Genomic DNA, 20,187 nt, shown 5'->3' on the forward strand with positions numbered 1-20,187 from the left:
TCACTGCACTACCACCTGACTCCTGACTTTGTATGTTTTATATAGTTAAGACCATAGGTGGAGAGACAGGGCAGGGGCTGGGCTTACCAAAGAAGTGCAGATCCGGCAGGACCATCTTCTGTAGGTAAAAAATACAAGTTAGCACTCAGAGATGAGAGTATACTTGGGCATATATTCTCAAGAGGGGAAGGGGAATCTCAGTTAAGAGAATCAGGAAAAAAGGAGCTTTCTGGGGAGAGAGCTGCTAATTTCATCCCCATGATCTAGACCCCTACAGATCATGCCTGAATGGTCTGTTGGAGTCCCTTGTGTGGGGTGGTTTATGAGAACTCCCTCCCCTAAATGCAAGTGAAGGGGCTAGAGACCAGGGGGTGACTGGTTGGAGTGGACATCTTGGTAGAAGAGGGGCTTCAAGAATAATGAACACTAACCAGGGGTGGCTGTTGGTTTTTGTTTCTTTCTTCCTGTTTCTTTTCCCCCCAATTCTTTCTTTTTCTTTTCTTTCTTTTTGTTAAATTGTACTCGTAGGCCTAGTTTACTAAAAAGATGAAACATGTTTAAAGGGGTGTAAGGAGGTTCACAGCCAGAGCAGGGGAAATGAATTGTTTCATTTCCAAGCGGGTATGGAGCCCCCTTCCCCACTGATTTTAGGAGAGAGAGATCCAGGAGAGTCTTCAAGAAGTCACATGAATTCTGTATCCAGAAGGGGGAAGGACCCATATGGTGATGAGGCTTCAGGAGAAAGTTGCCTCAGAAGGAACTGAGAACCCAGGAAAGGAACCAAGCCATGCTGGTTTGGGCAGAAGAATTAAGGCCTCAGAAGGAAAGCAGTACAATATGTACACAGTGCTTTTGGGGAGCACTTTTGGTAGGGTACCCTCTGAATATGGTGCCCCTGATTATGACTAAAGTAGTGGACAGGTCCTCCCTCTGGCCAGGAGACACTGACATGGAACAATGGGCCCATCCAGCTCCATCTGTCTTGATAAGAAGCGTTATGCTCATCCCAGGACCTGCTATCCTGACTGGTCCTCCTCTTCCTGCCTTACACTTCAGGACTGTGGTCACATATCTACTGTGTGGGGACACCTGACCCACCTGACCGCCCAGGCTCTTCCTCTCTTGTGTGACTTGGCCTAGGATCCACTGAGACCTTAAGACTGTAAAAGTCCCTCACAGCTGGGTGGCTTTGAATCTGTACCATTTACCTCCTTTAACACTGCTGCATTTTGCTGAATGATTAGGATACCACTAAGGGTGTGAGGCCTTAATTATGCTGATTTATAGGTGAGGAGGCCTTGAGGAGCTGTCATATGTCACAAACTTGTGAGGGAAAAGCTGGATGGAATGAGAAGGATTATATATGGGGAAGGAGGCATCTATGGAGTGCTTCAGAACCCAGATTTTGAAGACGGGGTCTTCTCTCTCCTGGCCTGAGGTCAGCTTGGGGATGGGACCAATATTCAGAAAATGCTGCCATACCATTTAATCCCTATGAAGCATAGGCAACACATTAGTGCTAATGCAAGTGCCATTGCGACCAGGATTCCACCTGCAATGCCAGGGATGCTCCATGTCGAGAAGCCTATTTTGTTTCCTCCTTCTGAGAGAATAACAGAAGTGGAGAGATTAAATTCAAGTCCATTCCAGATAAAATCACGGGGCCTTATAGGTAATGGATCTGGTTATGGAAGAAGGAAATGCCACTGAAGCCTGTATGTATTGTCACCACATCTCCTGCCCTCACCCTCACCCTCAACTATGGTGGCTGGATCATGGTTTTATTTATTTATTTATTTTTGCCAGAGCACTGCTCAGTTCTGGCTGATGGTGGTGTGGGGGACTGAACCTTGGAACCTCAGGCATGAGAGTCTGTTTGCAAAAACATTAGGCTATCTACCCCCACCCTTGGACCATGTTTTGTTTCTCACACCTGAAGCCTTGGACTTGTTTTGACTCTTCACATCTTGCACAGGGAGCAGTATCACTTTCTACTTAAATTTCTTTTTCTTTTTCTTTTCCTTTTTTTTAAACATGTATTTATTCCCTTTTGTTGCCCTTGTTGTTTTATTGTTGTAGTTATTCTCATTGTCGTCATTATTGGATAGGACAGAGAGAAATGGAGAGAGGAGGGGAAGATAGAGAGGGGGAGAGAAAGATAGACACCTGCAGACCTGCTTCACCGCTTACAAGCGACACCCCTGCAGGTGGGGAGCCAGGGCTACACCCACCCAACTCCTTTTTTTTTTTTTAACCAGAAAACTGCTCAACTCTGGTTTATGGTGGTGCTGGGGATTGAGCCTGGGACTTTGGAGCCTCAGACATTAAAATCTCTTTGCATAACAATTATGCTATCTCTCTTGCCTTTAAGTTTCTTTCAAGTCTCTACTTGGTTTGTTCTACTTATTCCCCACCCCATTTTTCTTTTCACTATGATTGGTAAGAGGATATATCCTCTATAGTCAACTCAATGCTGACCATTAATAATTTTATGTAAAACTCTGTCTCATGTGTAATAAATAAGAAATATTTAAAATAATCTGACACTCTCTAAGAAACTGTTGCAACAAGGTATAGGAATATATGAAAGTCCCACATCCATCATCACACTCATGGTAATATATCAAACTTTTTCCTCTAAAATCAGAAAGAAGACTTAATAACATTTTACCTTCACCTCTGTTTAACTAATGCAGTGGTTCAAGCCAAGAAAAAGAAAACAATGCATTCAAATTTTCATGTATGCAGGTACATTAATTCTACTTATAAATGACGTGGATTTATGTAGAACAATAGATTTTCATAGAAGCTATTAGAATTAACAAAACTTGACAGAGATACAGGATCAAAACCAACATCAAAGATCAGTTGTACTACATAATACTAATAGCAAATAAGATAAAAAAAAAAACAACATGGGAGTTGGGTGGTGGCGCAGTGGGTTAAGCGCATGTGGCGCAAAGCTCAAGGACCTGCGTAAGGATCCCGGTTCAAGCTCCGGCTCCCCACCTGCAGGGGAGTCGCTTCACAGGCATTGAAGCAGGTCTGCAGGTGCTTGTCTTTCTCTCCCCCTCTTTGTCTTTCCCTCTTCTCTCCATTTCTCTCTGTCCTATCCAACAACAACGACATCAATAACAACTATAACAATAAACAAGAGCAACAAAAGGGAATAAATAAATAAAAAGAAATTTTTTAAAAGATAAAAAAATATCTAAAAAAACTTCATTTTAGTAATATCTACATGAATACAACATTCAGGAATAAACTTAACCAGGGATGCACCAGACATGTACATGGAAATATATGCAACATTGCTGAAAGAAATTGAAGAAGAAACAAAGAAATGGAAAGATACATGCCTTTGGGAAGACTTGGTGTTGTCAAGGTAAAAATAATAGCCCACAGAAACCCACCGTTTCAATGAAATCCCTATAAAATACTAATGAAATACTTTATATAAAGATACATTTCATAAAATTTAGATGAAATTCCAAGTGACATCAAGTAGTTCAAAGTAGGGCTGGGTAGCTATTCATATATGTGGCCTGCCTCAAGTGTGGTTTATTGCTGAGCACAGGACTTTGTGGTACATGTGGGGTGGTGCAGGAGGAATGAGGCACCCTCCTATCCAACTAGACCTGCTGAATCAACTGTATTGACAAATGGGATAGTAGATACCATGTCCCCAAATAATCTTGGAAATGAAGGACTCATACTTCCTGATTTCAAATAGACTGTGAAGGCACAGTAACCAAAATAATATGGGTCTGACATGAAGATGGACCTATAGACCAATGGAATAGGTAGAAATTCTGGAATAAAACATGGCATATATTTTCAACACCATTGAATAAGGAAGAAATCTATTCTGTATAATAAAATTGTGAAAATTGGATATCCACATGCCAACAGCTGAAGTTGGACCCTTGATCTACATCATAATGTTACTTTTTTTTTTTTTGCTAGAAACAGAGAGACAGGGCAAGAGACAGTGAAATAGACCACGTCACTGAAGCTTCCTTTAATGTGGGGTCTGGGCTCAAACCTAGGTCACACACATGGCAAAGCTGAGCACTATCTAAGCAAGCTATTTCACCAGCCCCACCTAATATTACCTTAAGATGATTAACAAATATCAAAACTATTAAATCTGAGAAATGCACAGAGGAAGAACTCGACTTTGGATTTGCCAATCATTTCTTAACCATAACACAACAAAAGAGAAAAAAATAAAATGGGTAACATTAAAATGTTTCAACTTTCTTTTTTAAAATATTTATTTATTTTTCCTTTTGTTGTCCTTGTTGTTTTTTATTGTTGTTGTAGTTATTGTTGTTATTGATGTTGTCATTGTTAGATATGACAGAGAAATGGAGAGAGGAGGGGAAGACAGAGGGGGGGAGAGAAAGATTGACACCTGCAGACCTGCTTCACCGCCTTGTGAAGTGACTCCTCTGCAGGTGGGGAGCTGGGGGCTCGAACTGGGATCCTTACGCAGGTCCTTGCACTTTGCGCCACGTGCGCTTAACCCGCTGCGCTGCCGCCCGACTTCCTCAACTTTCTTTTGCCTGTAAAGAGATGCAGTACAATGATGGGCTCAATTCTGGGGTGAGAATGTTTCAGAGATCTTGGTGAGATGAGAAATTGTTGATAACCTCTCAATAAAAAATAAAGAAAATAAAAACATGGAGCATAGTGAAAATTAGTAATAATGGATACAAAAAGCTGATGAGGATTATTATTTTATGGCCTGTTGTATAAAATATCACAGGCATATATGTAAGAAATGCAAATGTAAACAATACATTTTAATCTATTTATTTAAGGAAATAATGAGGATGCAATAAAGAGAGTCATGGCAGCCCACAGATTGGGAGAAAATGTTTTCAAATTGTATCTAGTAAGAGATTCAGTCCATGGGTGAGAGGGTACAGGTACAGGTGGTAAAACTATCTTCTACTTGGTTTGGAGGCCGGGTGTGGGAAACATTGCCTTGGTTTTGACAGGCGAGCTACTACCACGGGATGGGCACAAAGAATAGAACACTGAGTCAAAGATTATTCTCAAGCTTTAAAATCTAATGAAATTGTGGTCAGGCGGTGGCACACCTGGTTAGCACACACATCACAGTGCGACAAGACCCAGGTTTAAGCCCTTGGTCTTCACCTGCATGGAAGATGTTTCCCAAGTGGCAGAGCAGGGCTGCAGATGTCTCTCTGTCTCTCTCCCTATCTTCCTCCCCTCTCAGCTTCTGACTGTCTCTATCCAATAAATAAGTAAAGATAATAGTAATAATAAATTAAAATCCTAATGACATTTGACTGCTTAGATTTGGTAGACTTGTTTGAAATCCACATCTTCTTCTTCTTTGTTTTTTCTTTGTCTTTTTTTTTATTTCTTTATTGGGGAATTAATGTTTTACATTCAACAGTAAATACAATGGTTTGTACATGCATAACATTCCCCAGTTTCCCATATAACAATACAACCCCCACTAGGTCCTCTGTCATCCTTCTTGGACCTGTATTCTCCCCACACACCCAGCCCCACCCCAGACTCTTTTACTTTGGTGCGATACGCCAATTCCATTTCAGGTTCTGCTTTTGTTATTTTTTTCTGATCTTGTTTTTCAACTTCTGCCTGAGAGTGAGATCATCCCATATTCATCCTTCTGTTTCTGACTTATTTCACTTAACATCAATTTTTCAAGGTCCATCCAAGATCAGCTGAAAACAGTGAAGTCACCATTTTTTACAGCTAAGTAGTATTCCATTGTGTATATAGACTACAACTTGCTCAGCCACTCATCTGTTGTTGGACACCCGGGTTGCTTCCAGGTTTTGGCTATTACAAATTGTGCTGCCAAGAACATATGTGTACACAGATCTTTTTGGATGGATGTGTTGGGTTCCTTAGGATATATCCCCAGGAGAGGAATTGCAGGGTCATAGGGTAGGTCCATTTCTAGCCTTCTGAGAGTTCTCCAGACTGTTGAAATTCACATCTTCTTTCATTTGTCGGTGTCTTCCTTTTGGCATGAGAATATCTATCCTAGTCTTATCCAATAAATTTACTTTGAAAACAGTTTCAAAAGTTTACAAACAGAGGAAAGTTTCTCTCAGGATGAATTATATCTTGAATCTCACCTACATATGATTCAAATTATACACATATTTGGAAGTGTGTGTGTGTGTGTGTGTGTGTGTGTGTGTGTACATGTTCTAATGAGACTGGGAATTAAAGCTAAAGCTGGAATGGACGAATACTCGGGCTATTGGGATGAGGATGAAATGCATTTGTATGTACGATACTCATGAATTTGGGAGTCAAGGGCTGTTTATTCTGGGCTGATTTGTATCCACCCAAAATCCACATATTGAAACCCTAATACTTAGCACCATAGAATGTGATAGTATGTGGTTGCACAAACATTGAAAAACTAGGAAAGTTTCAAAGAGAAGAAAGTCCATGTAGGACACAGCAGGACAGGAGCCACCTGTAAGCCCAGGAGAGAAGACTCAGAAGAAACCAAACATGTTAACTCTTTGACCTTGCCCTCAGAACTGTAAGAAAATAAAATTCTGGGGCTGGGGAGATAGTGTAATGATTATGCAAACAACTTTTTTTTTTTTGACACCTGCAGACCTGCTTTACCGCCTGTGAAGCGACTCCCCTGCAGGTGGGGAGCCGGGGGGTCGCACTGGCAAACAACCTTTAATCCTGAGGCTCTAAGTTCCCAGGTTCAATCCCCAGAACCACCATAAGCCAGGGCTGAGCAGTGCTTTGGTAAGAACAAAACAGACAGAAGATAAAATTCTGTTGTTTAAACTACAAAAAAGAAAAAAAAAAAGACTGGCAATAGCCACAATATATAAAGAACTACGTAATTCAGCAATAAAAAGCAACTTGACACGGACCTGCGTAAGGATTCCGGTTCAAGCCCCCTGCTCTCCACCAGCAGGGGAGTTGCTTCACAAGAAGTGAAGCATGCCTGTAGGTGTCTATCTTTCTCTCCCCTTCTTTGTCTTCCCCTCCTCTTTCTATTTCTCTCTGTCCTATCCAACAACAACGACAGCAATGACAACAAAAATAACAAAAAACAACAACAACAAGGGTAACAACAAGGGCAACAGAAATGAGGAAAAATGGCCTCCAGGAGCAGTGGATTCATAGTGCAGGCACTGAGCCCCAGCAATAACCCTGGAGGCAAAAACAAAACAAAACAAAACAAAACAAAACAAAACAAAACACCCGCAATTTGAGGGCTGACAAACTAGTTCACTTGAATAGTGCACTTGTTTTTCATGCATATGACTCAGGTTTGAGCCTGATCCCCATCATGCTGAATGAAGGTTCAGTGCTCTGTTATATTTCTGCCTGTCTCTGTTATTCTACTGAAAAAAAGTTAGCCTGGAGCACCCAAGTTATGATGTAAAAAAATAGCATCCTGGCAATTGGGAACATTTCCCCTCCACTGTCTGTAAAGTCTCATTATGTCCATGATTTTTTCTGGGGTTGAGAAGGAGCACCGTCTCCAGTTCCAGGCTGGACACATCTGTGCTGCAAGTAATCAGAAACCAAGGGAAATAAAGGTCTGCAGAAATTTGGTGGAGGACTCAGTGATGGATATAGGACTTGCTTGTCTCTATGCAAGGTGTTACTTACCAGAGACTGTGATAGTTTTGACTGTCATTCTGTTGAGGTGAGTGGCAGAGTTGTGGACACAGCAGGTATAGGATCCACTATCATTCATGGAGAGGTTGGGGATGAAGAGCTCCTGTGTAGATTGCAGGGGCTTCCCGCTGATCAGCCAGGAATACTGTGCAGGTGGATCAGAAGCTGCCTGACAGGAGAGTCTGAGCTCTGTTCCTGGAGAGTAATAAGAGTCTGAGGGGGAAATGGTGGGGTCGTCTGGGCCATCTGGAGCAAAGAGAATAAAGTCACACATAATGTCATCAGAAAGAAAGGACTGGTGCATAAGGATCCTGGTTTGAGCCCCCCAGCTCCCCACCTGCGGGGGGGGGGAGTCGCTTCACAAGCGGTGAAGCAGGTCTGCAGGTGTCTATCTTTCTCTCTCCCTCTCTGTCTTCCCTTTCCCTCTCCATTTCTCTCTGTCCTATCCAACAACAATGACATCTATAATAACAACAATAATAATTACAACAACAACACAATAAAACCAAGGGCAGCAAAAGGGAAAATAAATAAATAAATAAATATATATATATAAAAGAAAAAAATTAGGGTCAAGTTAAGTTTTTCATTTAAAAAATTAAATTATATTTATTTATTTATTGGATAGAGACAGCCAGAAATCAAGGATGACAGGGAGAGAGAGACACCTGCAGCACTGCTTCACCACTCATAAAGCTTTCCCCCTGCAGGTTGGGTCCTTGGGCTTGAACCAGGTCCCTACACACAGTAACGTGTGCTCACCCAAGTGTGCCACCACCCGCCTTGTTAAATTGTTTCTTTTGTGAAAATTATTAGTACCCCAAAGATCTAAGACCATGTTCAGGAGATAATCTATCAGTGGAGTGTGTGAATGCTTCAATGATATAAAAGGAGGAAAACCATCACTGGCAGAATATAATGTGTTTTATCTTAGTAAATTTAGAGATGTTCCTGTCACTGATACTACAGATATTCAGCAAATGGGTGGGGGACCCAATACTGATCATGTGCCATGATTTTTTCCTTTCTTTTGACCTCAGGAAATAGGTAGAATTTGATCACATTTGTCTAGATGAGCAGTGTCTAAGTGAAAGGACAGTGGTTGGTGAGTCTCACATTTGTGAGCATATCACCTTGTGAAGGTGCCAACGTGAGCACCATGCGTGTGAGAAGTAGGCCATAAACCAGACGGGCAGGATATGACCAGCCCCACCAGGTAAGGTCTCAGAACTGCTGGGAGGAGCCTCAAATCAGGACCAGTCAGAAGTGAAAGGGGATTATGTGAGCCTGGGAGGTTCAGGTTGATGATCTGTCCTCCCTCATTTCCATCAGCTAGAAACTTTTATAGATTTATTGTTAGCACCACAGGTGGAAAGTGCCATGAGTGGGAACACAATGGAAGCTTTTTTCCTGGTGACTGTAGAAATTGGCTTGTTCTGGGGCTCGAAGTGATGGCTGCTCACCTATTCTATGACCTCTCCTATTTCCTAGAAGGGTGGACTTGCAAGAGGTGTTAGTGGGAAGGGAGCAGGACAGTCAGCTAACAGGGGTACTGCCTGGGGAGGCACCAGGGTGAGGTAAGCTGTGCAGAGTAGGAGCAATGCTGGCTGAAATGAAGGAGGTGGGAGAGGAGGGCCATGGAAGGACATGAGAAAATGGAAGGACATGAGAGAGAGAGGGGGGAGGAAGAGAGAGAGAGAGAGAGAGAGAGAGAGAGAGAGAGAGAGAGAGAGAGAGAGAGGAGAGACAGAGAGAGATCCATGATAGTGAATAGAGCAAGTTATATTGACTTTTAAAGACTCTAAGGCAGACCTAGGGCAGGGCTAATGTGCTCCTTTCTAGGCACCATGTTCAGTTCAATCAACATATGAGAATGTTGATTATTTGTTAGTCAACCAATTCACCATTCACTCCTCCCTGCTTGATTACAGAAAAATTGAGATTTGTTAGTGGGCCAGGTACGGGCTGACTCATTCTGTGGATGATGCATCTTACCATGTACAAGAACCTGAGGTAGAGTCTCTAGCCACCACATGGGAGCGCCACAAAAAGGGGAAGCTTCATGAATGGTGCTGTGGAATCTTTCCTCCTCTCTCTTTCTCCCTCCCCATATCTGGCAAAAGAAAAACAGAGAGGCCACTAGGTGTAATGGAATCACGAATCACACAGACAAAAAGCTCTAGAAAAAAAAAGATGTCACACATGGGCCTATACTGGGTGCAGGTATAGAGTGGGGATAGAGAAGGCACGGTTTTTGTTATTCTCTTGGGATAACAGTAACTCTCAAGATACCCCTGTTGAAGACCAGGAGGTGAGGATTGGTCTCTGAGGCCTGGGCATTCCCAGCACTGACTCTTAGTGTTGGTGCTGCAAATTTAGTTCTAGAATCAATATGTATTAATCTTTTTTTTTTTCTTGATAGTCCAGAAACTACTTCTGAACTTCGCATACCCAAGAAGTGACTATTTGTACTGGTGGCTTATGTCATGGATCCACATAATACCTCTGCAGGGAACATTAGGTAGGGCTTGTGTACTGACAGACATCTAGTGAGTCTGATCTGCCGCTCATGTTGTGTGACCCAGGTTCAGCAATTTCATTCCCTAGTGGCTCAGTTTATTTTTCCTGCATAAAAATGGTCTGTGGTAAATAGCTTCAGATTTGCCATGCATCTGTGATAACCCTTAAGTAACATATCAATAATTAACTTAGTAAAAGCTTGTTTAGAGGACCTATCTAAGTAAATAAGTAGTATTTTTATTGCTTGTTTCCATGCCAGTTAGTCCCTGGTCTGATCCCTGATGGACAATGAGCTGCAGGGAGCATTTTCTCTCCTCTGTTTCTCTTGGTGACTGTAATTTTCCTTTTCAGTCAGCTAATTCCCAAGTGTAGTCAGCTAATGTCCTGTAGACCTCTCTAATTGTGCTTTCCTACTAAGTCTCGGAGAAAGAACCTTATCTGAACCTTATCTGTCTGTCTCTGCCCAGAATATGACTCTTGGGGCTGAGTCCTGGCTGAGTCCTGAGAACTTGGGCATCAGGGAGCTGACTGGAGCTTACTGGGTTGCTCCAGCCCAACCCTGACGTGGTCCCCCTAGTCACCAGAGTCAGGAATCCTGGGGCAGGGGTCTGGGCTTGTTTTCCTTGGGACTGAGCTCCTCCTCTATGAGGACTCCAGCAGGTTCCTCAGACAAGGTCTTTCTCAGGGTCATGTTCATGTGAGGGGCTCCAGGGGCTAAACTGACTACTGTCCCTGCACTGAGTTACTCTCTTCAGGTGGATTCTTCTCTCTGCAAAGAATATGACATAATAGGAATTTGAATGAGGACTCCACTGTGTGTGACCTACTGTTAGTACACTAACCCCACCTTGGGGCAGAATGAAGAGGGAGGAGGAAGTAGAGTCCAGGCTTGAGATTAGAGAGGTATACTCACAATATACTTGGAGCTCTTTAGTTACATGTTCTGTTTGATTAAAACTCTTAGTGACTTGTAAGGTGTAGTATCCCGTGTCCTTCCGGGTGATGTTATGTAACAGCAGGGATCCATTACTATATAATGTCTCTCGACCACTGTGTGCAGGCCCTAGGAAATTTTTTTTCAAGAATATTCCATATGCTACAATTAGATGATCTGTGACCACAGTTCTCCCGGTGAACCAGAAATAGCCATAAATTTCCGTTGACTGATTGTGGACAAGTAGAAGAACATCCTTCCCTTCGGTTGCATTGGATGGTGATTCAATAGTGATTAGGATGGTAATGTGAGGCATCCAGAAGGTTAAGAGTAAGGCCATCAATCTTTGATCCCATTTGGCATAGAAAGATAGTTCATGGTCTTAAAAAAAAAGTTTGGTAGGGACTGGAAGGTAGCTTTTCTGGTAGGATGTAGACCTTACCATGCACAAAGCCCTAGACCCAAGTCTCAGCATCACAGGGGAGTCACATAACACTAGGGGACAGTTGCCTGGTTGGAGCAGTGCTGTAGTGTCTCTCCTTCCTACCCCAACTCTCTATCTGAAATAAAAAGAATAAAAATACTGGCCTGGGAGTGGTAGAATTATGCATTGACTGCCAAAAGAGAGAGAGAGAGAGAGAGAGAGAGAGAGAGATAAAAGAAAAAAAAGTTGAATTGTTGGGCCTTGGCTCAGCACGCAGTGTGCAGGACTCGCATGTGTGACCTTTCAGGTTTGATTTCTGGTATCACACCTGCATGAGTGGGGCTCTGGCTTTTTTCTCTCAGTATATAGATAAGTAAGTGGATATTAAAAAAAAAAGTTGTGAGGGTTGGGTGGGGTAGCCCAGCAGGTTAAGTGCACGTGGCGCGAAGTGCAAGGACTGGCGTAAGGATCCCGGTTCAAGCCCCTGGCTCCCCACCTGCAGGAGAGTCGCTTCACAGGCGGTGAAGCAGGTCTGCAGGTGTCTATCTTTCTCTCCCCCTCTCTGTCTTCCCCTCCTCTTTCCATTTCTCTCTGTCCAATCCAACAACGAACGACATCAACAACAACAATAGTAACCACAGCAAGGCTACAACAATAAGGACAACAAAAGGGGGAAAAATGGCCTCCAGGAGCAGTGGATTCATGGTGCAGGCACTGAGCCCCAGCAATAACCCTGGAGGCAAAAAAAAAAAAAAAGCTGTAGAATTGGTCCCTAAGCAGATGTTAATGTGTGTGTGTGTGTGGTTTCTGTGTGGTGTAAGGTCAACTACATGACCTTCCTTATTTCAACCTCTTTGAATTTGTTCTACTTTGAAAACTTTTTTTTTCTTTTGGTTAAATGTAAGAGAGTAAGATTTATTTCATTAAAGGAAGAACAATGTAAATTTGGTAATAGTGAGAAGTAAGAAGTACAGATGGGAGTCATTAAATATTTGTATATTTACTACTTTCTTTTTTGTTGTTATTATTGCTGTGTTGTTGGATAGGACGAAGAGAAATTGAGAGAGGAGGGGAGACAGAGGGGGAGAGAAAGATAGACACCTGCAGATCTGCTTCACTGCTTGTGAAATGACCCCCCTGCAGGTGGGGAGCTCGAACTGGGATCCTTATGCTTTGTGCCAGGTATGCTTAACCCAGTGTACTACCGCCCAGTCCCCTATTTGGTATTTTTAACAACAGAAGAACAGAAAGCTTTTCCTCCTGCACTCCTATATTTCTTAGCACAGACATCATAAAAGCATGACCAGAGAATACCATACCCCCAAAGTACCTTCCAAAGGGGGAAGGAGAGAGATGTTCTTAGAGGACCTCACACAGAAAAGACAGAAATGGAAGCTGTCTTGAGGCATCTTATCCCATGTTTGCTTGTCTTTTTTTTTAATTTTTAATTTATTTATTTAAGAAAGGAGACATTAACAAAACCATAGAATAAGAGGGGTACAATTCCGCACAATTCCCACAATCCGATCTCCATATCCCACCCCCTCCCCTGATAGCCTTCCCATTCTCTATCTCTCTGGGAGTATGGATCCAGGGTCATTGTGGGTTGCAGAGGGTGGAAGGTCTGGCTTCTGTAATTGCTTCCCTGCTGAACATGGGTGTTGACTGGTCGATCCATACTCCCTGTCTGTCTCTCTCTTTCCCTAGTAGAGTGGGGCTCTGAGGCAGTGGCGCTCCAGTACACATTGATGGGGTCGTCTGTCCAGGGAAGTCTGGTCAGCATCTGGAACCTGGTGGCTGAAAAGAGAGTTAACATACAAAGCCAAACAAATTGTTGAACAGTCATGGACCTAAAGACTTTAATAATGCAGATGAAGTGTTAGGGGTATTCCCTGCATGCTCTTGTGTACTTCTGCTTTCAGGTATATATTTTTCCCCTAGTTATGGGCACGGGTGAACCTATGCTCTGTCTCCGGGGACCTGGACTATACCTAGGTTTGGGGACTTTATTGGGGAGTGGGACACCTGGAATGGAATTAGAGAATACTATGAAAGGAAAAGTCTCACCCGAGTGATGAAGCTGAAGGGTTGTCATTCCACACCTGAAGTCTCTGGTCACAGTCTGAAGTGAAGCATGCTGGGGTGGCACTCGTTGCGTTGATTAGGTTGTGATCCGCGGATGCAATATTATTTGATTTGAATTGAGAGCAGCATGCAGAAAAGTGGGCCCCACCCTAAGGTTCCAGGACTGGGGGAAATATGGGCTCTATAGTGGAAATGTGAGGTTCCTGCTGTCTTAGGGTTCAAGAAGACAATGGATAGTTATTGTTATCATCACATTATTTGGTGATAGGCTTGTCTTTTTTAATGCTACAAGGTTTATCACTGTGGCTCAGTGCTGGCACTATGAATTCACCACTCCTGGTGGCCATTTTTTCTTTTTATTTATTTATTTTTTTTCCAGAAAACTGCTCAGTTCTGTCTTGTGGTGGAGCTGGGGATTGAACCTGGGACTTTGGAGCCTCAGGCATAAGAATCCCTTTGCATAACCATTATGTTCTCTAAACCCACCCACCATTTTTTTTTTCATTTTAATTAGATAGGACAGAGAGAAATTGAGAAGGAGGGAGAAGGGGTGGAGAGAAAGACAGACAGCTGCAAATCTGCTTTACGGTTCGTGAAGTGTTTCCCCTGTGGCCTGGGAGCTGCCTTTCCTGCCCCACCTGCTTTAATAACTCTGTCTCTACCATTCCCTTCATGAACCTTTCTGTACCTAACCTCACATTCTAGATTCTTCATTGTCTGTATACCTTCCAAAAGAGTGTGAGCTCTGTGAGCACAGGAACGTGTTAGATCTTGTCCCCCTACTGATGGAGACAAGCTGAAAACACTGTGGATGAATGAATTGTATTCCCCGGCCATCCATGCCCTAGTGTTTATGTGTTATGAAGTTTCTTGTTAAGTGCCATATTTAGTACCCTCTTAATACAGTTTTCAGAGACTTTTCTCAGTGTAGAAAACAAAGCAATTGAAACTTTCTATAATGGCCAGGAGACATCTCAGTGTTAGAGTAAGGGACTGAGATATGAAGTCCCTAGTTCAGCCCCTGACACTGAATATGCTGGGATGATGATTGATTCTTTTCTTTCTCTCATTAAGTAAATCAACCAAACAAATCATACAAGAGTGAAATTTCTCTCCCCACCTGCCATGAGTGAGATCATGAGAATTTCCTGTCACTGAGTCCCAGCCCCTTCCCATTCTACTCCCTTCCCCTCTCCCCCCAGGTGCAAACATAAGTTTCTTTTCCTCCGAGAGCTCCATTCTCCCCAGGACACTCCAGCCAGTCTCTGTTCTCCATCCTCCCCATCCTGCCTCTCAGCAGCCAGTTGAAGCCACTGCCAGAGGACATGCCCTCTGTGGGCAGGGGCTGAGGGGGGATCCATGGGGGCTGCTGCCTGCTGTGTCCTCCCTCTGAGAGAAGAGCTTGGGCTCCAGAAATACTCCCAGCACAGCTGCTCCTGAGTGTCAGCTCTGAGGAGCCTCCTCCCTGTGTGCTCAGCCTCCTCCTGGCAGGAGAGCTTTGAGGGTCATGTGATTGGGGGTGGGGTCTCTGCCTGGATCCTTTCTCTTTCCTTCTATCATTCCTATCTTCCTTGTTCTCATCTTCCCCTTCTGTTTGTGTTTTTGTTCCTGAGTAACTGCTACAGTCTCTACCTCTGCAGCTGTGAACTATCACAGTACACTCACTCACTCACTTACCCACTCACTCATATCCACCTGTTTGGATGAGCACAATTCTGTAATTTAAAAAAAATTATATTTATTTATTGGATAGAGACAGAGAAATTGAGAGAGAAGGGGGAGTTAGGAAGGGAGAAAGACACATCTGAAGCATTACTTCACCATTTGTGAAACTCTCCCTGTAGGTGGAAACCAGGGACTTGAACCTGGGTCTTTGAGCATTGTAACGTTTGTGCTCAACCAGGTGCACCAACACCCAGCCCTGATAAGCACAACTCTGTAGTGTTCATAAAATGATTTCCCCAGCACTTTAGGTGAGTTTTAGTCATAGTTCTTGTAGCCTTCTTTCCTAATCTCTGACTTTTCTATTCAGAGCAGGACCCAGAGACTGTATCAGTATCTCCCCTTTTTAAATTTTCTTTTTTTAAATTGATTTAATAATGATTGACAAGACTATAGGACAAGAGAGGTACAATTCCATACAATTCCCACCACCAGAGTTTTGTATAACCATCCCCTTCATTGGAAGGTTCCCTACTCTATCTCTCTGGGAGTATGGACCCAGGATCATTATGGGGTGCAGAAGGTGGAAGGTCTGGCTTCTGTAATTGCTTCTCCACTGGACATGAGTATTGGCTGGTGGATCCATACTCCCAGCCTGTTTCTATCTTTCCCTAGTTGTGTAGTGCTCTGGAGAAGCGGGGTTCTAGGACACATTGGTGAGGTCGTCTGCCCAGAGAAGTCAGGTTGGCATCATGGTAGCATTTGCAACTAGGTGGCTGAAAAGCATCAAGATATAAAGCAGAACAAGTGGTTTAATACCTAGAAAGTTAAAGGTAAGAAATAATATAGCAGATGAGATTTGGGGTTTCCATTTTGGAAAAAGCTAGGAAGTCTATTTTAATTATATTCCCAGGGACCCATGACTTTACTAATTTTTTCCCTGAGCCCAACAACTAACATGCAGGTAGGCTAAAGGTATTGTCTGGGGATATGGTGTCAGAGTTGAGAATAGGACTAGAAAGCTGGATCAGGGCAGAGAGTAGCTCCCAAATATGGGAAAAAAATACTGTTAACTGAAGCTCCCATTGTTCTGATCTGTGACCCATGCCCAATGTGGTGTTGGGGAGTGTACATGTGTCATACTTCTGAGCACCCACTCCTATCAAATTTTGATTCTATATTTTTTAGAGATATAGACAAAACAAGAGAGGAAAGAGAGACACAGAAAGGAGTGACAGGCAGAGAAAAGAGATGCCATCACCATCCATAGGGTTCCCATGGTGTTATCTACGGTGTCCCCATGATGTACTGGGGGTTGAAACCACGGTCTCATGTGTGACAAGGTGGGCACTTTATTCACCGAGCCATTTCCAGGTTCTACATCAGGAACACTTGTCACAGATGTGTTACCACCACTGTGCATGGAATCACCTGTGGGAGTTTTTAAACTAGGACAAGTACTCAGGTGACTCCTTAGAAATGCAGCAGGGGGGAGTCGGGCTGTAGCGCAGCGGGTTAAGCGCAGGTGGAGCAAAGCACAAGGACTGGCATAAGGATCCCGGTTCAAGCTCCCGGCTCCCCACCTGCAGGGGAGTCACTTCACAGGCAGTGAAGCAGGTCTGCGGGTGTCTTTCTCTCCTCCTCTCTGTCTTCCCCTCCTCTCTCCATTTCTGTCTGTCCTATCCAACAACGACTACAACAATAAAACAACAAGGGCAACAAAAGGGAATAAATAAATAAAATAAATATTAAAAAAAAAGAAATGCAGCAGGGGTGCGCAGCCAGGGGAGACCCCTGATTGAGCAGGGAGGGTGGGGAAACCTCACCCTGTCCTGTGCACAGGGAGGGTCTGTAGAATCTGGGAAGATGCAGATTCTGCCCTAGCAGCTGTGGGGGACCCCAAAGTCTCTATCTCCCCAGATCTTGGGGTGCTGGTCACACTGGGTATGGAGCTCACTTTCACTGCAAGTCTGATTGTCCCCTGTCCCCTGAGGAGGTGACCTCCCCACCCCATGATTGGCCTCTGCTGTGTCCTGTGAAGGGGTCTGTCAGCACCACAGAGACCCAAGGGCTCCCCAAACCCGGGGGATTATTTCCCTTTGTGACACAGGAACTCAGCTGGATAAGGGTCCCTCAATGTTCTCAGCCACTCTGGGAAGACTAGATTCTCCCCCAGCTGGAAGGTATAGGGAAGACTTGGGTGAGAAATGGGCAACTGAGTTGTGACTTGGGGAGGGGGGATGCCCCTTCTACCTGTGGGTGTTACTAGCCTTTTCTCTGAACTGGAGGCAGAACCCTGTGGTGGATATCCCAGGAGCTGCAATTATTTGGTGTGAAGGATGGGGGTGGGAGGTGAGGGCCTGGTCTCCCTGGTCCTGGGGCTGGAAGATTTCTAGGACACTCAGTCTCTTCTGTTGGCTGAGCTGTGACTCAGAGCCTTTTTTTTTTTTTTTAAATTTTTTATTTAAGAAAGGATTAGTGAACAAAAGCATAAGGTAGGAGGGGTACAACTCCACACAATTCCCACCACCCAATCCCCATAACCCACCCCCTCCCATGGTAGCTTTCCCATTCTCTATCCCTCTGGGAGCATGGACCCAGGGTCGTTGAGGGTTGCAGAAGGTAGAAGGTCTGGCTTCTGTAATTGCTTCCCCGCTGAACATGGGCGTTGACTGGTCGGTCCATACCCCCAGTCTGCCTCTCTCTTTCCCTAGGGAAAGACTCAGAGCCTTTGTTCTTGGTCACCCTGACTTCCCCATGGGTGGTGATAGAGGGCTAGGGGAGCTACACAAGGGCCAGTGCTCCTCGTTTGGCTAGTGCTGACAGAGCAAGTGCACCTCATTCCCTGGAAGGTGTAGCATGGACAGAGCAGGGCCTTGAGAGGGCCCCAGAAGGCCTGCTGGGGTTCAGAATGAAAATCAGGCACCTCTCTCACCTCCTCAGCCAAAGTTAGGCTTATGTGTTAACTTACTGTGTATTGTCTGTATGCCTTGAAGTCAGAATCTGGAGGGTTTGAGGAGACCTGTATAGCGCATAATGCTAAGACTTTCCTGCATTTGGGAGAACAGAGTCCATTTTGCAGTAACTGATTCATCATGACAGTATTTTGTCTAGTGGAATTTGATTTCTGTTCATGAGAAACGCCTGCATTTTTATTTTTCCCCTAGTCTGGGGTGGGGGGTGAGGGGAGTGAAGTTGGTATTGTACCTAAATGAGTAAATGAATATACTCCTTCTCTTTTGCTCCCCTGATCTCTCTAAGACTTGTGTAAGATTGGAATCAAATCATGTTTGACTGTGTTGGGAGGAGAGAAAATTTCACCATACATGGCTGGGTTCTTCTTGGGCTGGTTGCGTAGTTAGATTAACATCAGGCATAGTCACAGAGAAAAAAAAAGACACATCTAATTACATGCTTACTTTGCATGTAGGTGGACATTAATTTTCAAGAGGCAGTGAAGCAGAACACAGGTATTTTCCCTGAGCTGTGAAATGGGATAGACACCTGAGGGTTCAAGAAGAGAGACTAGGCAATCACTTGACCAAGGGTGATTCAGGACATTTTCCAGACCACCTAGATAGGCTATTCAGAATGGAAGGTCATTGCTGCTAGTGACCTGATTCTGCATAAGACCTTGCTTTACATTCTTCTGGGTGTTTAAGAGAGTGTGAATACTCCTTTGATCCATCCTGCAGGGGCCCTTGGTAGATCTGATGTACAATTAAGTGACACTTAAGTTGTGCCCTAAAGGGGCACAACTTGGGCAGACCTGCCCTGGGGAGTCTAGCTTTTCAGTTCCATCCTTTGAAATGTCCCCAAAAGCTTTACATTTCAGGAGTTGACTGGTAGATTGCTCCATTTCATCACACCTGCCTCTCATTCCTGACACTAGATCAGCCCAGGCAAAGAGTGTGTTTTAATACTGGGGGGAGGGATATAGGTGGATTTTTAACCTGGGTCCTCACTCATGGTAAGAATGTGCATTCTACGAGGTGAGCTATCTCCAGGTCCCCACAGATTTTCTTGCTAATTCCAATGGAGGGTGGTAAAGGCAATGGGCCCCCGGGATCTCATGGACCCCTGGAGTTAATATGGTAAGATTCAAGCAGCTCTGGCTTCCCTGGGAAGCGACACAAAAGAGGAGAATGTGGGCGCCTGGGAACATGTGATGGAGAAATTTGCAGAGTCTTAAGGCCTTTTGTCTTATGCAGAGCAGTGAGAATTCTATTACTACTTGAAAGATAAGTAATAATAATTGTAACAAGTTCTTTCTGTATTCTCAGCAAACCTGTCAGAATCTGAACAATACAGTTTTGCAGTGTTGGAAACTGAGGAACATAGGCTCCATGGTCTTTGTGAGATACAGAACGATGTCACAGAATCTAGTCTACTGACTGGGCTTCAGACTGGATGGGTCAAGTGTAGGAAATGGGTGTCCTGGTGCATGAAGGTTTGAAGGGACCTAGTGAGCATTAAAGTGTCTTGCAGACACCAATCACAGGGAGATGTGAAATTTTACCCATGTGTCAACATCTGTACTTGAAACCATGACCACACACACATACATTAAAATGATACAAAATGCATTATTACAAAAATATGAACTAGCCACTGTAGATAAGTGATATAAGTACAAAGGGTACATTAGAATGAAAATCACCTAAAATGCTGCCATGTGCCCTTACTCCTAAGTCACCCAGGCACTGCTCCTGTACATTTGTGAGCATCACTTTGAAGACAGTGTCCCCTCTGGTGACCGCCCCCTCTCCCAGAGCTTTCTGTCAACCTGTGGAGAATCATGTCTCATCTTGGTGAGACTACAAATCTAGGTGTTAAGGAGAAATATAATTTCCCATGTGTTCCATTTCTAGATGCACATGCTAGTCTC

At 43.9% G+C, this 20,187-nt stretch overlaps 1 protein-coding gene across 1 annotated transcript in view; it reads right to left on the minus strand.

The window, feature by feature from the left end:
* Positions 1-20,187, minus strand: part of LOC103122347 (uncharacterized) — a 127,881-nt gene that overhangs the window by 17,166 nt on the left and 90,528 nt on the right. The window contains 4 exon segments of the mRNA XM_060186420.1: positions 88-118; positions 3,679-3,812; positions 7,666-7,920; positions 11,108-11,509. Of these exon segments, the coding sequence (XP_060042403.1) occupies positions 88-118; positions 3,679-3,812; positions 7,666-7,920; positions 11,108-11,509 (822 nt within the window).

The sequence above is a fragment of the Erinaceus europaeus genome, chromosome 2 (assembly GCF_950295315.1).
Source record: "Erinaceus europaeus chromosome 2, mEriEur2.1, whole genome shotgun sequence".
Lineage (NCBI taxonomy): Eukaryota > Metazoa > Chordata > Mammalia > Eulipotyphla > Erinaceidae > Erinaceus > Erinaceus europaeus.